At 37.4% G+C, this 18,929-nt stretch overlaps 2 protein-coding genes across 4 annotated transcripts in view; one reads left to right on the forward strand and one right to left on the reverse strand.

Moving 5' to 3' along the window:
- LOC106650969 (potassium voltage-gated channel subfamily H member 8) overlaps window positions 1–9,814 on the forward strand; it is a 62,525-nt gene extending 52,711 nt beyond the window's left edge. For all 3 annotated transcript variants that reach the window (XM_023463070.1, XM_014369282.2, XM_014369283.2), the window contains 10 exons: window positions 48–261; window positions 3,648–3,830; window positions 3,926–4,125; window positions 4,364–4,613; window positions 4,693–4,955; window positions 5,042–5,196; window positions 5,319–5,463; window positions 5,551–5,968; window positions 6,067–6,339; window positions 6,430–9,814. In XM_023463070.1, coding sequence (XP_023318838.1) covers window positions 48–261; window positions 3,648–3,830; window positions 3,926–4,125; window positions 4,364–4,613; window positions 4,693–4,955; window positions 5,042–5,196; window positions 5,319–5,463; window positions 5,551–5,968; window positions 6,067–6,320 — 2,082 coding nt within the window. In that variant the 3' untranslated portion in view covers window positions 6,321–6,339; window positions 6,430–9,814. The remainder of the gene's footprint in view (window positions 1–47; window positions 262–3,647; window positions 3,831–3,925; window positions 4,126–4,363; window positions 4,614–4,692; window positions 4,956–5,041; window positions 5,197–5,318; window positions 5,464–5,550; window positions 5,969–6,066; window positions 6,340–6,429) is intronic.
- Window positions 9,815–13,933: 4,119 nt separating this feature from the next.
- Window positions 13,934–17,772, reverse strand: LOC106650858 (Fanconi anemia group D2 protein-like). Its single transcript, XM_014369091.2, is given in 13 exon segments — window positions 13,934–14,174; window positions 14,233–14,441; window positions 14,526–14,668; window positions 14,670–14,741; window positions 14,811–15,105; window positions 15,192–15,398; window positions 15,470–15,806; window positions 15,879–16,242; window positions 16,311–16,568; window positions 16,639–16,789; window positions 16,864–16,955; window positions 17,029–17,116; window positions 17,119–17,772. Coding segments are annotated over 13 exon segments (2,763 nt in total). The 5' UTR covers window positions 17,546–17,772; the 3' UTR covers window positions 13,934–14,054.
- Window positions 17,773–18,929: the final 1,157 nt, after the last annotated feature.

The following is an 18,929-nucleotide window of genomic DNA, read 5'->3' on the forward strand; positions in this document are numbered from 1 at the left end:
ATACGTAAGCTTGCAGCTCGTGCTCACGCTGTCGTTGGATTTTGCAGGAATCGGGCCACAGCTACATTCATCTAGTGAAGCTTACGAGGCTCACAAGACTGGCGCGAATAATGGATAAAATGGATACGTACTCGCAGTACAGCTTCATCATTCTTCCGCTGCTGATGGTGTCCTTTGCGATCGTGGCTCACTGGATGGCTTGCATATGGTACTTCATAGCGGAACGCGAGAGAGACAACAACGACAAGGACTGGGACCTTGGTAATTATTTTGCTCAATTAAAGTCATTGCAGAAACAGAGGGTGGTCATTTCGCACATATACTAATAGAACTCATGTCGTATGGAAATATTATTTTCTATTGGGGGTATGAATGACCAGAAGATAAATTTGTACGGACAATGTGTCACTTTAACATACTTCAATTGTTAAATATCAATTGGTATATATCAATGGTAGCTACAAAAAATATGCCTACAATTATTTTTGACGAAAGAAAAAATGACGTTTAAACTCATACAAGCAAAGATTGTAATTTATTCTTTTGATAATAATTTACTAGGGTTTGCAATCAGAAGTAGAACGATTATAGTTCATCTTGTGTTTAGTTAAAGTGATAATCTTCACCAAACGTGAAAAAGTTATTATTTTCTCTGGTTCCGTTGACAAATTTACCCAAGACAATTGTCACATCCGAATTGCATTACACAATAATTCTAAGCTACGGATAAACGTTTAATCAAAGTTGCCATTCCAGAGCCATAATTAATCTCGTAATATTTGTTGCTGTGTGAGAGAGCGCGAGCCTCCCCTGCAATGCTCCTTACAAACTGACCTACTTTAACGAATGCATTTAAAACTTTTATAAGCTCGTTAGCGAGTCCGGGATATATCTATGCTAAACATTTTTTATTCGCTCGCTCCTCGCGGATGCATCTTCAAACGTCCGCTCGTAGAGATGAAAAATGAAGCGTATATAGCGCTCGGGCGCGGGCCCGAGTATATCATTCTCACTTTGCACGCCCGCGCGAGGCTCGTCGTCGCATACGCAGGGCGGTGAATGGAAAGTTGAGCTAATGGAAATTAAGGCGTGTTTCGCAATTACGATATTGCCGCCATTCTCCGCGGTACGATGAGAAGATTCGCCGGCCCCTTTATTGCGAAGACACAAGAGCCGAGGCAAATTCTTGCAGTGTTATGTATTATGTTGGATGTGCGCGGCTTGGCTTTGCTTTTGAATGTAGATCTGCTCTCATTTTGACGTGGGCGCGCTTCGGTGATTGAGAGCTGCAACGCCCCTTGTACATATCCTATGTCTACTATGCACCTACCCGAAACTTTTCATCGAGTTTTGTTTTTCTTTCTGCCGTTCGTGCGCGACAACGATGACGATGACGATGACGACGACGACGACGACGACGCCGACGACACGGATACGTTTGCACGGAGAACAATTTTTTAGTCGTGCGCCAAACTATCGCGAGAAAAAGTAAAGGGGGAAGATGAAAAGACACGAGCCTGCGCACGCGAAAGTTTTGACTTTTGTTTGCTGCTGCTACAGTTCGCTTGGACAGTTTATAACACCGTATTACTTGTTTAGCTATATATTTTATAGTAGCGAACGAATTATCAGTTCTCATTGTTTCGCACACGTGTCGCGTTCAACTTTATAATAAATAGCAAAGGATTCAAAAAAGAAAAAGAGTCGATCAACTGTCAGGGACGAAAAAAACTCGTAAATCAGTATTTCACGTGTTCTTCTTGTCGTTGACATCGATAGAATGATGAACGGTATACAAGATATATACGCACGCGTCACATGCCAGCTGAATATTTGGTGTTCTATATTGATTATTGTATATCGCCGATATATAAATCTTTTATAATTTTCAAGCATCTTAAGCGAGGCTTTGGTTGTTCATTTACTTCGAAAATTAGTCAAGCTTTGGTCTTTGAGTCTGTCAAAACGTAATCCCAATAAATTACCCAATAAGTTCCGGCTTAATTCGTTGGCTGCAATGACAAGTTTGAATAACTCTGGCAAATTGATATCCTTTGGGATCACTTTGGGAACATATATTTCAGTACGCAGTGGATGTGATTAAAAATAATTAATCGTCTCACAATGAGCAATTATAATGAGCTTCGTACTTTTATGCACACTTGCGTTCAAGGTTCAAATTATTACTTGGCAGCGCGATAGATATATGCGTTTTAAGGCACGATGAAGCTTTAAAATATAATTCTCGACTGCGAGTCCTTGAGTTTGTACCCTTCCATAAGTTTAGAAAAACAAAAAATAAACGCGTTGATGATGAAAAAATAACGCTTGCGTCGACACGATGACGGTGACAATGATATTTATGTGACTTTTTTCTGTATAAGGTATTTTACGGGGCGTTGAAACGGAATTATATTTAATTCTCATCTCCTGGGTCGCCTGTTGGTAAAACGAAGACAGATTTGAGACATTTTTGCACAAGATGCTGATAATTTATGTACGCGTGCAAGCGCTCTCGAGCGAGTTGCTCGAGCAGTGGCAGCACTACGGTTGTGCTCGAGTTTCGCAAAAAAAAAAAAAAAAAAAAATTAAATTCTCGGTGTTGGATATGATGACTGAATTAAGGGCTGATATCATCCGAGTTGTGGCATAATTTCATGGAAAATATGATATATCATCGATGCTAATGAATATTTACTGCAGATGTATTATTTTAAAAATGCACTAGAGTGGACAGCGTCCGATTCAAGGGGACACCAAGTGCTTTGAAAGCGTATCGCGCCCACCGAAGTTCAACAAAAATTTGCTCAATTCAAACGCGCGCGCACACACGCTATTAATAAGCACACTTTAGAATTGTTCAACCCAACAATGCAACACATCCATTTTTTACGATGAACCATTTTACGGCGAACATTGCGACATGTTTTTTTTTCCACCGCACACCCGCACGGGTGCTAGATATTTTTTCCAGCCATGTTCAACGATTTTTTTTCCTAACTCGCCTCGTTATTCACTCATTCACAGCTTTGGGACGAATTTAATAGTCTCGCTTGAATTCCATACGCTTACTCCGGCGCTGATCCGCTTGTATGCATAAATTTCCGCAGTTGATTTTTTGACCGGACATTCATCCACGCGCGCGCGCGAGACTCGAAGAAGCAATAAAAAGTCGCACTAGAGGGCACGTTTTCCACTTAGCTTATTATTTCATCTGTAATAAATTTGCATTTAAATGCTTGCTCGGTGTAATACGCGAGGCGCGCACACTTGGCACCATAGTACACAGCTGCGGGCAGGAAACTTGAGAACCACATAGCCGCTATTTAAACATTTCCATCGCATTGAAATTACCTCGAGGAGTCAACAAGCGCGCTGAGCACTGCACGGCTCGTTTCGAGTGTGCCTCTCGAAATAAATTGAAAAGATTTAATTCGCTTAAAAAATTCACATACACCACGGTTGCTCTGTGGTCTGTGAAATGAAAATAAATAAATAAAAAAATAAATAAATAAATAAAAACGATGAAATAAATATGGTCTGGCTGGTACACGCATTATTACATAGTTGCGCTTGCTGTATGCACCTATAGACGCACGCATCACGTCTCAATTGTCATTATCGTTTACTCCCCCCGAAAAATACAGGATGGCTTCACGTGCTCGCGGACCGATTGAAAAAGCCCGACGTCATGAACCTGACGTTCTTCGAGAGCTACAGTACCGCCCTGTACTTCACCTGCAGCAGTCTGACCTCCGTGGGCTTCGGTAACGTATCGGCCAACACGACGACCGAGAAGAGCTTTTCCGTTTTCGTCATGTTCGCGGGTGGTAAGTTTTCTGCTGTATACCATTTGTGTGTTATATTTTTTTTCTTTGAGCTCTACGCGGCACACGCTGCACTGACTCCCTCGTTTGATTTTCAGCTCTGATGCACGCGGTGGTGTTCGGTAACGTCACAGCCATCATACAGCGTATGTATTCGCGTCGCTCGCTTTACCAGACGAAGCTGCGAGACCTCAAGGAATTCCTCGATCTGCATCAGATTCCCGACGAGCTCAAGCAAAGAATGGAGGATTATTTTCAAACAATGTGGTCGCTCAATCATGGCATTGATATTCACGAAGTAAAATCTGTTACGTTTTATTACGATTTATATTTACTATGTACGCGTTCCTGCGTCTCTCGATCCTTACTAACGTACATTATACGTGTCAAAGTTGCTTTCATCCTCCTCGCCCATGCATATTCCTCGATTTTTCCCAATACGATCGTCGCGGTATTCGCAGCGTGACAGTTACTTACTCATTTCGCCCCTTGTGGTTTTCTTGCTTCTCCTCCTTCCTCTATACACACACGTGCAGACGCTGAAGGAGCTGCCGGAGGAGCTGCGAGGCGACGTGTCAATGCACCTGAATCGGGAAATTCTCAGTTTGCCGATATTCGAGGCCGCCTCCCAGGGATGCCTAAAACTTCTCTCCCTGCACATACGCAGCATCTTCTGTGCTCCCGGCGAATTTCTGATACACAAGGGTGACGCGCTGTCTTACATCTACTACCTGTGCAACGGATCGATGGAGGTCGTTCAAAACGAGATGGTCGTTGCTATTTTGGGTGAGTTGGATTGTACAATTATTCGTTACTTTTCAATCCATCATAATGCTCTATATGTGTTCAAATTAATTATATATAGGCAAGGGTGACTTGGTGGGTTGCGACATCAGCGTACATCTGGCGCACAGCAACAACGGAGCGGTGGTGGGCGCTGGCGCCTCCTCCGATGTCGTTGTCAAATCGAGCTGCGACGTCAAGGCGCTGACGTACTGCGACCTCAAGTGCATCCACATGCCGGGCCTCGTCGACGTGCTGCGCCTCTATCCCGAGTATCAGCAGCAGTTCGCCAACGACATACAGCACGATCTCACCTACAACTTGCGCGAGGGATACGAGGCCGAGGTAGGTCAACGTACCTCATACGCTGCTTACGAACTTTTGAGCTGTTTGCTCGAGAATACGCTACGAACTTTTCGGTTTCTCCGCAGCAAGAGTCGGAAATCAACGGGGGCCCGTCGCTGACGCTGCCGTCCATTAGCGAGGACGACGAGAACGCCCCGGAGGAGGGCGAGACGTCTCCGCTCTCGCCGCATAATAGATCGCCTATGCACGGCACGTCGAGTCCTCGACACGCCAAGCTTCGGTGAGTTTAAACAAGGGAACGCGAAAACTATGAAATTTTCTCCTCCGACGCTCTCCTTTCATGCATTTTTAATAAAATAACAATGTCAATACGAATGAAAATTTTTCTTACGACTTCCAAAGGGACGAATATCCGACGACCAAGAGAGTACCCAAGGGCGTGCTGAGAAGTAGAACGAATCAACTAGTCCCACAAGAAAGTTCCGAGGATCAAGTGCGCGACTCCTATGAACGGCTACATCAGGACGTCGCGATGCTCAGTAATGAGGTATGAATTCAAATTCTTAGTGCGGAAATCGACATCGATCGATCGCCGACTGTTGCATTCTTTTTCGTTTTCTTCGCTGGCACACAGGTACGCAACGCACTGCAGGCCCTGCAGATGCTGGCGAGCTCGCCGCAGAGCAATCCGAATCTGCCGACGCCGAGCGGTCGGAGCAGCGGTGCAGGCAGCAACGGGGTCCTGGCCCGAAGTTCCTCCCATCCACCGGACGCGCTGTGCTGGAATCCGCCGGCGCGGCTCGCGAGCCAACAGACGCAGACCGACTGGCCGGTCGATCTGCTCGAGTCCTGGGTGCGCCAGGATCCACATCGCGTCCTCAGGATCCTCGGCCTGGATCCCGAGCTGGTGCTGCGACCGCTGCTGCAGCCAGCCTCGCTCGCCACGACGATACTGTCGCCGACCCCGTCGCCGTCGTCGCCACCCCCGCCGCCTTACGAGCCTCTCTCGCCGCTGCTTGGCTCGCCCATTCCGACGCCCTCGCAGTCTCCACGTAATAACGATGATTCCATTTCTTTTTAGCTGCTTCATTTCTCTCTCTCGGGGGATCATTTATCAACGTCTCTGAACGATTATAATTGTCCTTTGCAGACGGGAGCAGTAACCCTTTCGAGCCGCACGACTTCGATAGACGAGGCGGTGGTACAATCTCGAGCGACATGCCGAGCATTCAGCCAGTCTGCTGGGAAACTACGGCGAGGGAGGACGGCAATAACGTGCACAGTCGAGCGCGATATAGACGCAGTGCCGGAGACGCTGACAAATCGTCGCCTTTGTTTACCTTCAAAACTCTGCGACGCTTGCCCGATTCTCGCTCTCTTACGTTCGACCCGTTCGACAGCTGAGTAGAGGCCAAATACCCGAGTTCGTTTCATTTTTCCCTCCCGAAACAATAACGAATCACGCCAATCATATTGACGTACTTATTAAAACTGTGAAATTTTCAATTTTTAGAAAAAGAACCGAGTGGTGACGACTCTACATCCACGGACGGAGGTACCGAGATCTAAAACTGGTTCTCCGGTCTTGGGTTCTTTAACACCGATTGCAACTACGAAACGAAAATATCTTTGCATCTGCTTTTTTTTACAAGATTATTCTGACGTCGCCGTCGCAGTCATGCGTCACAATTAAACGTTGAATACCGGCACGTTATCAACGTATAATTGTAACCAAGATTAAGTATTATATATACCGTATAATAAGAAAAAAAACGCTTAAAAAGCTGTACACCGTCCTTTCTCCGACACAAATGACTGAGGATGGTCGTCAATAACTTCTGTTCGACTAATTATTCTATATGCGCTTACTTACTTATACGAATATTAAAACACGAACGTGAGATACTCTCACCGTAATCAACTTTGGTATACGAAATATTTTAGGCTCATATTGTACTCTGACGCAACTGTAAAAATCTAAAGACGCACAAAAGTTTTGAGGGACAATTCGGAATCCACGCATCGCGTTCTATTCTTTTTAAAAGACAAAAAATTACACATCCATCATCATAGCAGTCTTCTAGCAGAGATAAACGCGAATAATTCCTTTTTTTTTTATTTTTTGTTTTTACATGTTCTGTTTCGGACTCTATGTGTCCATACGATTCTCGAACTCGATAGAAAATATTAATAGATTAGTTAACGAATTTTAAGAATGAATTGTTAAGTCATAATCATCTTCTTAGAGACGAAATAATTACTTGAAAATACTCTAAACTCCATATACGACTGAAAACTAGCAATACGATCGTGCGTTCAATTAATAAGTCAGAACACATATGATAAATTTTACAAGATAAATGCCAAAATTGTATCTTCCATTGCAACACACAAACAAATCATTCCATACTGCTAAATGCGCATTGTAAGGTACAATATAGGATATGTTTCATGCTGTGATGAGTTTCAATATAATTATGCGTTCGATCGCAAGCAAGAATAATATAACAGTATACGGAGAACAATCGAAAGTTTCGAAAAAATTGTACAGAGTATGTAATAAGTATGAACGATCAAAACGATGTGCAATTTGAGTGCGAGAATGAAATCTTACAAAAACAAAAACTGCATACTCTCATTAGGTTCATATCATCACAACATAGCTATTTTAATTGTAAAAAAGTCCAATTCTTTAGATAATACAATTGATGTAACACCGTGTTTTCTTCTTGGAATGATTGTTTAAAACCTGTTACCCACTTCAATACATAAAACGAATCGATGTATTGAGTGACCGAATCGAAAAAATATATATTACTAATGCTATGTGTAAAATATGAAAAATCAACAAGTAATATTTAAGCAACAAAAACGTTTAATATGCAAAACGACTGTAACTGTAAGATACTTTGGTCAAGTACTTAATTTGTATGGATCAATAATAAATAAATATGAAATCGATGTGTACATAAAAAAAAATTGTATAAAGCTTCGGCCAAAGTTGTCTCTTATAAGTACATATGAAATGCGAAACCCCGCGAAATGAGTCCTCAGGAATTATCAAGATATTTACGAACGATTAAAAATAACATTATAAGCAACGTATGAGTTAAAAAATTTCTTGCCGTCTTATGTGTAAATCCGACTCCGAACTATTATTGTATAGATGTATCCATAGTCCATAGTTTGTTGAATATTCTTTATACTTCTAGTCAATAGCGTTAAATTTCATTTCTACATCCAATCGCAAGCAATTATTACATATATACGTATGAATGTCAAATGGTATGAATATTATCGAGAGGTGGAAACATTGAAACGATAGGCAAGTTGTTTCTTCACAATTAACGACTAGCAAATTATTTTATAAATATAATTAATATATTTTGTTATACTGTCTGTATATGCTCTATGATCGCGTTTCATTTGAATTACGTTATATCATGTAAGTCAAAAAAGTATAAAACGCATATCTCATCCGTGTATTATGCATAGCATGTTTTGCACCTTTCACAGGTCTTCAACGTGAATTGAATGTAAATACATTTTCAGCCCTTTTAAAAAAAATGTAATAAACCTACCATACGAAAATGGTACAAGTACATTTGCAAAAATAAGCTTTTATCTTTCCATATTGGTTTAATCGAGGTTTAAGAGATATAGCAATAAACGGTACTCAGTGGCAAACGTCTGATACGAATGAATGGATCGCAGCTTTAACGGCACGAAATATATGTATATATTTTCAAAAGTCTGATTTATTAGCCAATTGTAAATGAGCCGTGTAAATAAACGATCTAAAGAATCGTAAAATGAAAAATGAAGTAAGAAATGTTTAGGATACAAATCAAAAAGTATATTTTCAACTGGTCAAAAAATACAAACAATAATCGTTAAACATCTCAACAATTTTACAAGAAATGCGATTGTGAAAAGGGAATAGCCATCTGAGATAAAAAAAAAGACTCTTTGTATTGCTTTATCAAAAAAATTATGATTTTTCGGCACACAAACATATCAAGCACAATGGTGTACAAAAATATCAAGCAAGTTTTTTCAATTATGTTTTCATGAAAAGCGAGTCTAGAGATTAAATTGAAAAGTCAAATAAATTTAATTCGCTAATATTTTGAAGAGTATATCTCAACTGTTTGAGCCTTTCAAATCTCTCATTGATTCACTCGTTTATTACTATTATACTTAGCTAGCATTTTCAGAACAGTCTTAATTAAGAAATATCAAATTAAATTGTACAAAGCGGCAAAATAAAGTTCTATGTCTCAAACTACAATAATTTTATTATGCGTGAAATGAAAAAACTAGTTTCAATAGCATAAGATAGGCCTTAAACACACAATGTGATAATCTCGGGAAAAATGAAAAATAAAAGTATTTAAAAATCGTTAAAACTTGAAAAAAACATAATGTAAGGTCAAATGCACCTTCTAAAGGTGCGAATATTAATAAAAAAATGTTATAATGTGTTCAAATGAACGTTTGAGTAATTTATCTTTTTTCTCTAAACAAACAATTTTTTCAAAATTGCCTTATTATAATGTCGTTGGAAAATGATATTTTATGATAAATTTGTAAACACGACACTAAATAAAAGTTACAGTGAAAAAAAACTAAAACGAAGATAAAAGCTGTACTGTCATGTTTTTCTCGGCAACTACGGTTGACCTTTTGAGTCAAAAAAAGCGGCTAGTAAAAAATAAAATCATGTATAAATATTCTAAAATATTCGCTTAATTTCGGGATGTGGAATAAGATGTTACATGCATCCAAACAAAAGTATATTTGGATACAAGTCAAGTAGGAATTTCGTCGACACCCATACATGCACACAGAAACACATGCATAATATAACGTCAATAAAAGTAAAAACAGTTATCGAATCAGAAGTAATTAATTTTCCCCTAATCCTCACCTTATTAATGCGATTCATCACAATCTTACTATATTTGTTTGTAAAAAATTGATTTTATAGATAGCAATTTAAAGTCATTCAGCTCCCATACATTATAAACGTAAGTAAATCGCTGACAATAAAGCTTACAAAATTTGAGGGCAAGCTGAAAGGAATGAAGGATGTTGAATAGTGTATAATGCAATTGATATGAACTTAACGATTTAAACATTTTATTTTTTAGCTTTACGATAACTAATAACACATTTCATTTTTTTTCTTCAAAATTTATTGATATTTTTAAAACTTAAACTTTGTTTTTACGCAATGGCAGCCGTCAAATTTGCAAACTGTTCACTTCAGATTCATATAATAACAAATAATCGTCTTATACAAGATAAACGTAAAATGAACAAGAAACTTTTTTTGAAAATTTGAGTTCGTTTAAAAAAGATCCTAGAAAATTCAAAAAAATAAATACACCCTTTTCTAAATTAAATTTTCTGAAATTACACAAAAAAAAAGAAAATCCTGTAAAAATTTCAAGTCACTTCGACGATCGTCTTTTTTTATACAGCATATAACTTTTTTTTGAAAGTACAATTCTGATCTCCAGAGTAAAATCGATTTTTAATCGCACCATACTCAGAAGACCTTGAAAATTTTGATAAAAAAGTTACATGCAAAAATATTTCGAATAAAGATTCTGCTAAATTTTCAAAGGTGTCTGACTTGAATAATTCAAACTAGGTACGCGTGAGTTCGCAGATTTTGAAAATAAGATGGAATTACTTAATCATATACGTGGAAATGGATGCATTAGCACAGAACGATTCAAAACGATACATTAATTATCACTTTCGAAGAAAAGTGGGTGCGCGCATGGCTGGCTGATAAAATATTTTAGCGCAATTTACTCATTAACGCGCCGATTAATAAAATACAGAATTTCTCACAATTAAAAATGTTTTTATTTATCAATAATTTACAAGATATGACCACTTAAATAATTAGTTTTTTTATAACTTTTAAATAGACATCTTTTAAAAAAATCAACCTCGAAAAATCGGTTCAGCGCATCAAAATATTTTTTGAAAAGTATGAAAACCCCGTGGAGTCGAAAATTTTCACGAAAACCCTGGCAGCATTCGGACTAATACACGCGGCAACATAAGTCTTCATTGTCGGTTCGAGGTACACATAAAGCATTTGTGCAGCTGACTATACTCATGTTCTTCCACGCATCTGCGTCGAAAAATTTTCAGTGTGACTGCCCATATTATAGCTTCGTCTAAGAGTTTACTTTCTATATATCGATCGTAAGTATAGAAAGTACACGTTACGACTCATAGTCAGTCCACGTTACAACGCTGAAGCGTAGGCAGCTAAGAAAAATCGCATCGACTACAGAAGTAATTTTTGTGCTATAAAAATATTGATACCACACAAGTTAAATTATGAACGATCGTATATAGTGTGTGAGTGCGCAAAACGGTAGACATGTCCTCCGACGATGAATCCGCTGAAAGTTTTTATTCCTGCGAAAGTGACTCAGATGCCGAAATCGATAACTACGATTTAAAAGATTTGTATGATTTACATAAAGAACAATTAGAAAATTTAAAGAGTTTACGTGATAAGATCAAGTGGATTTATTGGATCAATAAGATCAATTGGTTCAACAAAGGGCGATATGCTGTACTTGATCAACTTTATCTCTTAATCAGCGATTGGAAGGGCCGACTTCCGAATCTTCGAGACATTTTTCGTAAAAGAGAAATTGAGTTTCTGCTCATGGATTCTATAAATTACATGAGTAAAAATGCGCGTGATAATCGAGGACAACTATTCATTGAGTTCGTGGCTCGTAGCGGTTACAAAGATGAGCCCGACTTTGATAAAAACGGCAAGTCATTGTTGCGTCGCACTACACCATTACATAATGCGGTTACTAAATTATTGAACTCTAGAAAACGTGGCGTGGTCCGTGAGCTTTTTAAGATTTACGATAGATTTGATGTGAATTACACCGACAAGTCCGGCTTGACACATCTTCATGTGGCTTGCAGTTATGGCCTTGACGACATCGCCGAAAAATTCCTAGATCACGGCCACAACCCCAATTGTCTGGACGAAGATGGTGATTCGCCGCTGAACGCGGCCATCGACGGACGGTCGAAAGAGGTGGTATCGTTGCTGTTAAGAAATGGCGCCAATCCTAATTTGGCCAACAAGCGAGGATTTACACCTCTGCACATTTTTTCCCGGGGATACAACAATATTGATGTTTTAGAGATATTTTTCAAAATCAACGATGATATCCAGCAGACGGTCCAAGTCGATGCTCAAGATAAGAAAGGTTGCACGCCACTACGTCATGCTCTGGTCTACGAAAACAAAAAAGTGGTCAAATCGCTACTGAAAAGAGGCGCCAACCCCAATTTAGCTAACAGCAAGGGATTGACACCTCTGCATATTTGCCTGCGAAAGAAAGACGGTGACTTATTGAAAATATTCTTCAAGATCAACGACGAACTCAATCAGCAGGTACTGGTCGACGCCCGGGACGAGTTGGGCCAGACACCGCTGCAATGGGCTGTGGAGAATTTGAGGCCGAATGCCGTCGACATACTCTTGGATCATGGTGCTGATCTGTCTAGCTTCGTTTTTCCTACACCGAGTGCCTTTGCCTGGAGATGGAGAAAGTGCTATCGTGGTAATTTTAAATTGAGACTAGTATCTGGTCTGCTGGCCATCGTCGATAGTCTTGAGAAAAACGGATACGAATTCAACAGAAGTGACTCCTTGAAGATAATGAGACTGTTTGATTATTATTTTGAGAAATGGGTAGGTATTGATGACGCGAAGGAGGAGGATAAGGAGGATGATGAGGAAGAGGAGGATGAGGAGGATGATGAGGAAGAGGATGATGAGGAAGAGGAGGATGAGGAGGATGATGAGGATGATGAGGAAGAGGATGATGAGGAAGAGGAGGATGAGGAGGATGATGAGGAGGATGATGAGGAAGAGGAGGATGATGAGGAAGAGGAGGATGAGGAGGAAGAGATGATAATGATTCCAAGTCAATCACTCTATGACCAGTTGATCCAGTTACGATCTGAAGAGGCGGTGAAACAATTCACATACATGGATTACTTTGAATTTGCGCGCTCGAACAAATTGTGTGAGCTTCCCAAAAAGTATCGGGAGGCTTGTACTTTGCGTCTGTGCGAAAAACTATCGAGAAGATTTTACCGGAGATGGGCACTGGATTCTTTCTTGGAGCTGACACGCCACCGACTGCCAATCCTTTGCTGTGAAATAATCATAGAGAAGCTGAAAAACGACGATTTATATCATATTTGCTTAGCGGCTTCAGGCAAAATCGTATGGTGGCGATTTATAAGCAAGTTTTCAGAAGACGTCTTTTATTACTTGATATAATAAATATTTTATATTGTCCATATCATTCCAATAAATAATTTTTTTCAAAATGAGTTTCAATTTTCTCATTAAGGCGATAAATCACCCTAGAGATTAAAAAATTCATCAAATTTCGGGATTGAATATTAAAAAAACGATAGTAGATATTGAAAATCGGTAAAAATTTCTCTTTTATACGACATTTGAACAAGGTTTTTCAATATTAATATACACCATACTACAGTACATTAGAACGTGGTGGGTGCGCCTCTCAGATGATGAAGCCCATGCTACATTCGAAATTCGGACATTTAAAGACTAGGCCCATGGTTGAAATTTTTACAGGATATTTTGAAATATTAAACCTTTCAAGCAAAAAAAATCCATTTTCAAAAAATTCTAGGGTGATTTACCGCCTTAATAGACGTGTATTTTTAGACATTTACCCGATAAAGAATTGGAAAAACGCGCTCCCAAAGAACAGAACGAACTCAGTTCAATTTTTGTACATCACGAAAAAGCAAAGTATGGTACAAGAACTCATACAATAATCTTAGTTGATAACGCCGACAAACTGACTTTCATTGAGGAAACCATGATGACGGATGGAAGGTGGAAACGACAAATTTTTAATAATCTTATGGAGTAAATCATGTATTATAACGATTTTTATCAGTAAAAAATATAGAGACAACATTTAATTTGTGAACTACACAAACAAAAATTGACTTGACACTCACATGGAAAATCACAAAGCTAATGCTGTACAACTTAACTAGAATTAAAAGTTTTACATGAAGTACATTTTAATCTTCGTCCATACCGATGTCATCGTCGGAACCACTATTAAAAACCTCGGAATTGTGGCCATCATTCGAATTTTCTTCTGGGGTTTCATCTGCTACCTCGGACACATCATCGGTAGACTGAAGAAATATTTTATGTTAATTTTACGTACATTGGTTACATTAATGAAAAACTTACCTGAGAACTAAGTTCTTCCCCGTCCAAATCTTTATTCAATAAATTGCCCATCCAAAAGGCACCGATAGAATTATTGGCAGTTAACATCCCTTTCACGCGATAAATGAATTTTTCTCGTCTGGATTTTGCCTCAGGAATTAATTTCAAGAGAGTAACATTTTTTTCTTTTCTTGCAGTACAAAAAATATCCCTCAAAAATCGACCAGATCCTAAAAATAAATGAATTAAATCAAAACTTAAGACAATAAATAAATACATACTTAAAGAAATGGAAATAAAAAAATAATACATACTTTGATACAATTTGATTACATTCAGTACCTCTTCTGGCTGGTATTTTACATTTGCTTCTAAAATTTTCATGCCAGCAGTCAATAGGGGTTGGTACAACATTGCAGTGTATCGAAGGAAGAGTAACAAATAAACATTGTTTGAAAGTTTTAACGATGTTTGCAATGTTATCTAAACATATGGCTGAATCCTGCCACTCTTGTATCCTTTCTGGATCCCTGCATAGAAAAAAAAAATTAATATTTATAAATTTTTAATTTCATTTTGAAACTTTGGATGGAACATACCTTTCGGCAGCTTCCAAAGAAATGTCAATTCCTTTAATGATGCCAATAAATAATTCTTTTAATAACAAATGGAAAATTGATTTACTGACAGATGGCAGCCGAGTTAAGCAAAATGCTGGCCATTGGAGCTCTCTTGCTTCATTAGGTAACCATTCCATGACCGATATAACAGTTTTCAATGGATCGGGCTCATTACTAATCCATGTTCTTATCAGTTCTTTGATAGCTGCTCTATACTGAGAACCATGACCATCATTGTGCCACTCCAGACACAAATAACCATAAGCCATTTTTGCTAAAATATTTTTATAAAATTGCAAAGTGAGGTAAAATTGATATTTATGTTGTAAATTTCTTATTTTTTTTCAAATATTTGTATACCTTATCTTTCTTTCGATTCACTGGTAAAACTAGAGAAATGTTTCATGAGGCATTTACGCATATTCACTACAGCTACTGCTATCGAAACGTGCGTAGCAATATCTGACAATGATTCAAAATAATTGTATGATTCGGAGACAAGGTCCTTAGAAGTTATTAGATTAATATTTGATTCATTGGCCATCGCGGCAAAACATCTGAGACCATCTTTTGGAAAATATACAGTAATGATCCAAATAAATTTCTCATACTATTTTCAGATGTAAAATTATATTTACCGCGTAGTAGATTGTTATGTTTGGAATTTTGAAATTCTTTCCAACTTAGTACAACTTTGAATAAGCATAAAAATAATCGTGCAGCTTCTTTTTGATGAGCATAGTCATTGATAGAGTCATCATCAGAGTTTACACGTGAATCCGGAACAATTTGTTGAAACTTAAAACAAATCTTTGATATCAGAAGAATCAAGTCTTTGATCAACCTTTCAGAAGCTTGATGATGAAACATATTTATCAGTTCTTTTATAATAAAACATACTTGAGACGTTGTTATGTTAACGTCTACTTCTTCACTTTCTTGTGAATCAGTAGGGGGGTCAAAAAGATGAATAATCTAAAATTATAAAATATCGTTTGCTTGGATTTGAGATTTTACATGAATAACATTGAATGATTTTACTATTACTTTTGTGTCCATCTACCGAAAGAAAGCGGGATTTTTTACAGTCATTTCAGATCCTGCTTCCCAACTCTCAAATTCTAGAAGTACAATAGACTTATTCATCGTGGATTCATCTTTATCCTCAGTCTTAGTTGCATCTTCTTTAGCTTTTTTCTTTCCTCCTTTTTTACCTCCTTTCAATTTGATTCTGTTGAACTCAGGATTAGGAAAATGATGGAAATAGCAAAGTGGTGGCTTATAGTGAGCGTCTATCATTGACACCATAGCTACAAATTCCCCTTGCAAGTTCATCAGGGCTTCTAAGATCTTAACGACCTGTCCCTGTAATAATGCCTCTTTTTGAGTTACAAAAGCTCCGATGAGTTCTCTGAGATTTAAAAAAAAATTATAATAATATATCAATACTTCAAAGTTAAAGATTTATGCTATGCTCACCTAAACCAATTGATACAGTTAATCATATAATCAGCTATTGTTGGCTCGGGCATATCCATATCAGTAGGTAGCAACACTGGAGTACCCAAAATAGCATTAATACTTTCAAGAGAACCACTTAGACGTGAGCAGCAAGTTCTTAATAGTTTGAAAGATGCTGGTACTATAGCTCCAACTTTACCAGATCCAAATGAAGCACAACAAAACTCATCTAATGCAGATGGATCGTTGAGACCATATTTTGGTTCTTTATCTCCACTATAAGTTAAAAAAGCAGATAGTAAATATTAACATATAAATGATTAAATAAAAGATTCTAAAATTTTACCTGGAGGGTAAAGAATCAATCAAAACATTATTTATAAGATCATCTTCAAAAAGATTTGAGATTTCACTTAAAAATTTCTGATCAATTGAATGAGCTGTTGCTTTAAGACCCTGCAATTTTGTACAATCTTTTAAACTAATCAATGTTTTTTCTAGAATAAAACACAATAAAATAGTATTTGAATTATTTAATGTAAGAATTTCCATTGTACATAGCTTTCCTTACTAAGTAAAGCAATCAATTCATCACTTGTTTCTGCACTTTCAGATAAGTGTTTGATAGCCATAACAGCGCCCAGGACACCTTTACATTTTGTTCTGAAAGTGAAATTTATAGTTACTTATAATAAATTGTAAAACTATTTTTACATATTATTTTTATAATACTTACACCACTTTAGAGCTACATAGTTGTTTTTGCATAATAATAGTTAAATCACCATTCAGAGTATCTGCTATAAGTTGTGAATGAGTACATGTAGTAAATGATATAACATAGATACTTCATCAAATTGTAAATTGTCAATTCTCTCAAGAAAACTCCTTAAAAAGCAAGCATGTTGTTGCAGATATTGACGTTCCGTCTCATCATTTGCCATTCTGCAAAGCACTTCCAGAGCATTTTTTACAGTTTTATCTTTGTTACCCATTAAATGCAAAAGTTTTTCCATTATTTCTCTTTACTTGTAAGGGGTATCTCACTGACTAATAAACATATTTCTTAGCCATTCAATGCCAAACTCCGTGTGGGCAGAACTGTCAGATTTTAAAAGTTCAATAGCCAAATGCAAGGAAGTAGTTTGAAAACTTCTGGCAATTTGTTTATAATAACCATAAAAGAAACTAAGGTCTGATGTTTTTAAACTTCCAATTTTTACATAACTGCTCAATGTAGCTTCTACGTCCATTTTCAATGGGCAGTCGAAAGACTATATCAACACAATAACAGAAAGTAATGTTGCACTTGGCTTTGCGTAATGTGGTGCACTTTTGCAGTTTGTATTCGAACAAGTCGAAACAGGTTTTGTTATTGGTTTGGAAAGCGCGTGGCCGTTGATGCAACCCTCCTGTTTCGCGGTATAAAAAGCCGACTGTGGCTGTCTGCTAGGACGACACAGCAGCGCGATAGGGAGTGAAGTTTCTTGCAGTTCGCGCAAGATTTCGAAATTGCATTGTTTGATCGCCGACCTGATATAAATTGTTTAACAGCTGAAAAAATTAATTGTTCAAATAGAATTGTTTCATTGACAATGGTGACTACCAGTTTGATCCTATAAAGTTTTTATACTCGTTAATTTTTTTAATTGACAAAATTAATTTTGACCCGCAATGAAACTGAAGAAAAAGTTTATGGTTTTTGGTTTTCCAAACATAATTTTAATTTTGTTTAGTGTGTATACCTATATATACCCCCGGCATAATGTTTGCTGCACATAGAATTCCCATATAGAAATAAATCAGAGAAATTCATTATTACATTTTTTTTAAACAAATTTATTAAAAATCATTGGAACTTATTCGGAGAATAATTATAAATTTTCTGGTTGAAATAGATATTGCAAAGCAAATGTATTAAGGATTATCAAGTGCAAAGTAACTATATAAAAGTTAATATACGGTGCTATCATGTTACCAATTGTTTGAAAACACAAAAATAAAGAATTTCCAACATACTTAGCATCTAGAAAAATGATGCTAATTTCCTTTCGGATCAAATAGATTAAGCAAGATACGGCTAGTTTGCCCAAAATCAATGTCATCGTTTTTTTTGTAGCTAAAATAAAGTCGAAAGATATAGTATCATGTAAAAATAATAAAAATAAAAATAAAAGAAAAAAAACGAATTCTTACAGTTTTCATCTCGAAGTAGGTCAAGACCTACCATCACTATATATGAAATATACGCTATTAGTTCCGCTGACATTACTAGTTGAATTTTGAATTGTGTTTTTTTTATGAAATGCATAAAAATGTAGATGAAGATTTCATATAGGCGCATGATTATCATATCAAATTCTTCTTTTCCTGTCAAGTTTTGGTTGAAAGTGATAATAATTTGCTTGAAAAGCAGAGACAGCAAAAACGCCGAAAAAAAGGCATAAACTTTCTTTGATGTTCTATTTTGTGAATGAACATTTTCACTGTAATTTTCCTTATTATCTGATTGTACTTGCTCGGCTACACCGAGAAATAGTGCTGTTATGAATGGTGTGACTGATAATAAAGGTATTTCACTCATTTTTTTATTAGATCGCAATAATGATATAACATTCATTATAATGTGTCCTAAAG

Source organism: Trichogramma pretiosum, unplaced genomic scaffold (genome assembly GCF_000599845.2).
Source record: "Trichogramma pretiosum strain Unisexual culture from Peru unplaced genomic scaffold, Tpre_2.0 scaffold19, whole genome shotgun sequence".
Taxonomy (NCBI): Eukaryota; Metazoa; Arthropoda; class Insecta; order Hymenoptera; family Trichogrammatidae; genus Trichogramma; species Trichogramma pretiosum.